Genomic DNA, 6,682 nt, shown 5'->3' with positions numbered 1-6,682 from the left:
AAGCTTGGTCACTGCTGTGAAATCCACGATAGAATCGCTGGAGAACAAGGTTCAGCAATGGAACGAGTTCGAGACGTCGAAAGAGAAGTGTCTCGCCTGGATGAGAGAAACCGACACGAAGTTACACGCTGTAGACTTGAAAGCTACCTTGCAAGAGAAGAAGGAGCAATTGGAGGTTCTGAGGACTCTGCAGGGACAGGTTCGAGCGAAGGAATTAGAGATAGACGCTGTGACGGAGAAAGCTCAACAGCTTCACAAGAATATAACGTCTCGAACAACGCACACGTCTGAACTGAGCACTAAATACCAGCAGATATCGAACAAAGTGAAGGATCTGAACAGTCGTTGGCATCAGTACGTCACTACTCATCAAGAGTTCGACAATCAGCTAGCCGAGTGCACCAGATGGCTAGACGACATCAGACAGAAGCTCGATTACTGCTCCGACCTAGGTGCCTCCTCTCAGAAAGATCTGGAGAACAAGATGGAGATAGTGCAGGACTTGTTGCTCTACAAAGAGGACGGTTTCGCGAAGGTTCAAGGAATAGTGGAGCTGGCTCAAGGTGTTCTGCCAAACACAGCCCCGCCTGGGCACAAAGCGATCAACGACGCTGTTGGAAAGCTGCAGAAACAATGGAGTGCCTTAGCCTCGAGAATGTTGGAGACGAAGACCAATCTCGACGATTCTATCAATAAATGGGCCGGTCTTCTCGAACAGATACAATCGATGAACAAAACCGTCGACTATATGCAGTCATCTTTGAACGAATTCCTGCCGTTCCAGACCACCGTCTCCGAGAAGAGGTGTCAACTGGAGCGTATCAAAGCTCTGGAGGAGAAAGTTCGATGCGAGAACATCGAGGTCGACGGTCTGAAGATCAAAGTAGCCGAGATGATCGCCAGTGGACCTCAAGGATTGGCCGCGTCACAGGCGCAGGGTATATTGAACAGGTTCGATACGCTGTTCGAGAAGATCAAGTCTCTGCTGGCTGAACGGGAGGATCAGTACAAGGATCATAGGTTGTACAAGGAGGCGCACGACGATATTATCAATTGGCTGAGCAGAGCTCGCGAGAAGATTCCGTCGATGAAGCAGAGGCCTTTGAGCGACAAACTGGCTATCGAGAACGCTGTCGCTCCTCTGGAAAGCCTTCTGAACAAGAAAGCTCAGGGAGAATTGCTGGTGGAGCATCTTCAGCACACTGCGAATGTAGCGTGCGCGAGTACGAGTCCTCAAGGACAGGAGATCATTAAGAACGAGGTGAAAGCTTTGACCGAGAGCTTCGAGGACCTCTTCAGAGGTAAGAATTCTCAGAGATGTGTCGATTTCAGTTTATCTACAAAACGCCAATTTATTCGATTTCAGATATCAAGCAACAGAAGGATCAATTAGAGAAGACGGTGAGCCAGTGGCGCGACTACAAGGACGAGTACGAAAGATTGAGCGACTGGTTGCAGCAATTCGACATCCTGATCAAGGCACAGAAGAACTCTCTGCTACCAAACGTGGCTGAGAAGGAGAAGCAAGTGCAGGAGGTGAAGGAAATCCTGGAGAATCTCGTTAAGGGACAGGAGCAGATCGACAGATTCAACAAGACAGCCTCCGGTCTTCTCTCGTCTCACTTGGACACCTACGTGAACAACCAGCTTCGCCATTTGAACTCTCGTTACCAGGTTCAGGTGAACCTCGCGAAAGACGTGCTGAACAAAGTCGAGACTAATCTAGCTCAGCACAAAGAGTACGAGGCTAACTTGGAGAAGACTCGAGGTTGGATAGAGAACGCCAGGGAGATCATTCGCAAGGGAACCGAAGCTGCCTCCACGAGCAGTCGGGAAGAATTGCAGAACAGATTGGACAATATTCAGGAATTGTTGAGGAAGCGAGAAGAAGGTCAGAACTTGGTTCATCTGACGGTGAACTGTGGGGAGAAGGTGATGAGAAACACTAGATCAGACGGCAGAGAGGAGATCAACGGTTGGTTGAAGGAGATCCAGAACGATTGGGAGAGACTGGTGAAGAAGATCTCCACGACGAAAGTGCATCTAGAGACGAGTCTCCTTCAATGGGCCGATTACAGCTCGTCGTACCTGCAGTTGCAGCAATGGATCAACGACAGAGAGGCTAAACTGCAGCAAGTCTGCGAGCAGAAAGTGTCCAAGGCTAGAAAAGGTCTGGCAGGTCTGAGTTCCTTGGCGATCGGAGAAAGAAAGGCTAATCTTCGACAGACTAACAGTATCGTCCAAGACATCGTGGCGTTCGAACCGATGATACAGTCTGTGACTACGAAGGCGGAGGATCTTCGACAGGCTACACCGGCTACGGAAATTTCTATCAAGTACGAAACGTTGAGCAAACAGGCTCAGGAGTTGTACGCGAAACAGAAGGAGACTGTGGAGCAACATCAGGCGTTCATCGACAGTGGAAACGAGTTTGTACAGTGGATAAGAGCAGCCAAGGAGAGGCTTGGGAAGTGTTCGGAGCCTACCGGAGACAAGGAATCGCTGTCGAATAAGATTACACAGCTGAAAGTGCTGCAAAGCGAGCTGCCCGAAGGACAGAAGAAGCTCCAACACGCTTTGGAACAGGGAAATGCGGCTTGCCAAATTGCAGACGAGGAGGATAAGGAAATTATCGAGGAAGAAGCGGCTTTCTTGCAGGAAGAGTACGACAGCTATGTGTAAGTGTTGCGATTCTAATTTTCTTCTTCCTTTAACACGTTCACTGTCACGTTGGTCACCTGTGACCGGAGAGTGGAGATTAACCCTTTCGCTGGTATTGGCGCCTATAGGCGCTTTGGAGTCTTTTCACGCACTTCCGTATTAATTTATCTGCCACGCGCGTTATATACTAAAATTTGCCGCAGCGAAAATAAGCATAATATAATACTATGCTTAGAATAACGAACATTTTTTCTGGCCTCCTGAGCAAAACATGTAAATCTGGCGAGGCAGTGAACGTGTTAATAAATATCCTCCTAACGAATTCTTCAAAGAAATATCAACGTTTCCTCAGAGACTCGCTGAACAACACCAAGAGCTTGCTGGAGGTAGGAATAGTGAAATGGACGGAGTACGAGGACCAATTCTCAGAGGCCACCGAGTGGCTCACACAGACTGAACAGCTGGTGCAGTCGTTCAACAAACTTCAGGACAGCCTGGAGGAGAAGAAGAACGTACTCGAACAATTCCAGATTCACCTGCAGACGTTATTCGACTGGCAGAAGGAACTGGATCGATTGAACATGAAGGCTCAGATGTTGCTAGAAACCTGTGCTGATACTAGAATCTCTAACGCTATCACCCAATTGACCACGAAATACAACGCTCTTCTGTCCTTGGCTAAGGAGATAATGAGACGCCTAGAGCTACATTATCAAGTAAAATTCAATCTATATTTCTTCACCTTCTTCAAACGTGAAAATAAAATATCACGCTTCTTCTACCTTTTCTAGGAACATCAACAGCACAATACGCTGTACCAAGAGTGTCAAGACTGGATAGAAAGGACTCGCGACAAGTTGGGCGAGTGCAAGGAGATTCCAAGCACCCTAGCCGAAGTGAACAACAAACTGCACACCTGCAAAGCTATCAGACAGACCCTGGAACAGGGCCAGAACAAACTACGCTACGCACTCGAACTAAAGGAGAAGGTGATCATGAACACCGAGCAGAACGGCGCGGCGAAGATTCAAGAGGACACCGAGAATCTTAAGACAGAGTTCGAGAAACTGTTGGTGAACGTGGAAGACATAAGGCAGAAGCTTTCCGCGAGAGCCAGCGCGTTGGAGGAACTCAACAAGACTCACAGGCTCACCACCGATTGGATCGAGGAGATCGAAGGAAAGATTCAACCGGACGAAGCGTACAAGAACGATCTGAGCGAGAAACGTGCAGCTTTGGAGAAGTACAAGACTGTTCAGAGGGAGATCCAGGGTCACGGTGAAACTATGGACAGATTGAAGGCCCGATTAGCCGAAGATTCCAGTATTTCTCTCGGTCCTTATCAGGCCACCATCGCTAAATACGACGATTTGACCAAGTTGATCGCCGAGAACATTCGAGTAAGTACAAGTCTGTCGTTTATCGTAGAATTTACACCAAGTCTTGAATAAACTGTTCGTTTTCAGAACTTGGAGGAGCAAGTGATCGATCACGAGAAGTTCCAGCAGGCTCAGAACGAGGCGGCAGACTGGGTGCGCAACACTCAGCTAGAACTTCAACAGAACTGCGACACCCACGGTGAAAAGGAGCGTATAATCGAACGAGAGAACAAAGTGAACGAAATTATCGCCACGCTTCCCAAAGGAGGAATCCTAATCTCGGAGGTGATCCAATTGAGCGACGCTGTGATCGCGAGTACAGGCCCGGAGGGTCAAGAAGCGATCAATCAGGACGTGAAACAGCTGCAAGCCAATTGGAAATCGTTGAGAACTCAATGTCACGACTCTCAGAAGACACTGGCCAACTGTATCGCCAGTTGGTCCGAATTCACAGCTGCGTTGGACAGTATGAAGAGCTGGATCGACGATTTCCAGAAGAAGGTGAACGACGAACAATCGAAAGAGAACAAGACACCGGAAGATTTGGTGCGTTGCAAGAGTCTGGTAGAGGAAGCTGTGAAACAGAAGCCTGTTCTCGAGGAATTGAACGACAAATGCGAAGCTTTGTTGGAGATGAGCGCGTGTAGCTGGGCTCGCGACAAGACTGTACAGTTGCAGTCAGCTTACACGTCGCTGTTGACCGATATGCAGGGCCTGGTTTCTCGGGTAGAGAAAAATCTGTCGGATCATACGGAATTCCTGAAGGCTAAGAAGGAAGTGGAGGATTGGCTGAACGTTGCTCGAGGCTCTGTACAAGATTGCATGGGCGTTGGAGATGCCGAATGGGCTAAGGACAAACTGGAAACCACCAAAGTAAGTTTACCGATGAAATTGCCGAATCAGATCTTCTCTCGATCAACTGTTCCTGTTTATCCCCTTTCTATTACAGATCGTTGCAACGAGAATTACCGAGGGCCAGCACCTGATCTCGACACTGCAGAACGCCTTCAAGAAGGCCATAGACACCGCTGTTCCAGAGCAACAGGAACAACTACGATCGGACATGGCAGGTCTTCTGATCAGCTGGGAACAATTGAGCGTGGATCTAAGCACAGTTCAGGCACAGCTCAAGTCTCTGTTGAATCGTTGGGACGATCACACGGAAGCTGACGAGAAGATGAACCGTTGGCTGGAGGAGACGGAGAAGACTATCGGGGAGCTTCCGGACACGAAGGGCGAAATCGCCGGTATGAAAACTATACAGGAACGTTGCAAGCACATTCAAGAGGAAGTTCGCGACAAGAAGACCGAGTTGGATCGTTTGATAGGAGAGGCCGGTGAATTGTCGGAATTGGCAAAGAACGACACGCCGGTGAAACGAACATCGGAACTTCTGAAACGTTGGCAGAATTTGAGCGACACCGTCGACGAGAGGAAGAGATTGATAGAGGACGAGATACGCGAATGCGGCGCTTATCACGCTGCTATCTTGGAAACTGAGAGGATGCTGTTGCAAATATCCTTCCAGCTGATGGCCTACAATTCTCTCTACATCACGAACAAGGAGCAAACGTTGTCGCAGATCAAGCAACACCAGACCCTTCTCACGGACATCGAGAATTACACCAGCGTGCTGGACGATCTGAAGTTGAAGAGCAACATGCAAATAGAACGTTACGTCGCGGTGAATCCTGGCATCAGATCGGTGATCGAGTCTCGGTTGCAGAACGTTCAAGAGAGCCATAATCTCTCGTTGAACATCGCGTTGCAGATCAAGGAACGACTGGAGGAATCGTTGGTTAAATTCAACGAATACGAGAACACGCTGGAGGACATAATGAACAATCTGAACGCGTACGAGGTTGAACTTGACGAGGAAATTAAAACTCCGATCGAGAAAGCTGATATCAACAGGAGATACGATAACGCTCTAAGTTTACACACCAGGCTGCAGGCTGAGAAAACTAAGCTCGCGCTGGCTGTCGAGGCTTGCGGAGCTGCTGTTGCCTGCGTCTCTAGACCTGGAAGTCCTCTGGACGCTCCTCCTGTGCAGATGCCTGCGAGAGAAGTGGAGGTCCGGGATAAACTGGAGAAGCTGATCAGACCGGTATACACCGTGTTCCTATTATCTTCTGTATTTTCTAGCAACAACGAATCTTTTAACCCTTTCGTAACGTGGACGACTGACGGTCAATTTTTAACCACGGCATTTAAAATTCGGCTCGTTGAATTGAGATGGAAGTGCGTAAAGGATAAAGTTAAGCGTTAGTATAGTGCTAGGAAATTTTCAAAACGCCTATAGGCGCCAGTAGTAACGAAAGGGTTAACAGTACTCGAAAATATAGTCTGAACGTAATTTTTCTTTCGTATCGCATTGGAGAGGTGGAAATGATCCTGAAGAAGGGGAAGGAGGATAGTAAAGATTTTTCGTTTAGTATCTCGAAGGGGAATGACGTATGAATTGACGAATTTTCTGAAATGCGCGAAATGGGAGGATGATAAACATTTTTCGTTTATCCTCTTAACTGTGTAAGACGAGTTAACTCGTCGTTGGTTAGCCAACGCTTGGAACACGATAATTTCTTCATCGAGGGATCGTTCTCGTTCTCTTTGAAGCACAGAATTTTAAGACAAAAATAGAC

The 6,682-nt window shown here is 48.0% G+C and overlaps 1 protein-coding gene across 1 annotated transcript in view; it reads left to right on the top strand.

Moving 5' to 3' along the window:
• Positions 1–6,682, top strand: part of LOC108579897 (nesprin-1) — a 72,952-nt gene that overhangs the window by 43,813 nt on the left and 22,457 nt on the right. The window contains 6 exon segments of the mRNA XM_017943517.1: positions 4–1,301; positions 1,367–2,678; positions 3,014–3,377; positions 3,453–4,061; positions 4,128–4,913; positions 4,990–6,147. Coding sequence (XP_017799006.1) covers positions 4–1,301; positions 1,367–2,678; positions 3,014–3,377; positions 3,453–4,061; positions 4,128–4,913; positions 4,990–6,147 — 5,527 coding nt within the window.

The sequence above is a fragment of the Habropoda laboriosa genome, unplaced genomic scaffold, assembly GCF_001263275.1.
Source record: "Habropoda laboriosa isolate 0110345459 unplaced genomic scaffold, ASM126327v1 scaffold2, whole genome shotgun sequence".
In the NCBI taxonomy this organism is placed as follows: domain Eukaryota; kingdom Metazoa; phylum Arthropoda; class Insecta; order Hymenoptera; family Apidae; genus Habropoda; species Habropoda laboriosa.
This window is presented reverse-complemented; position numbering and strand designations above follow the sequence as displayed.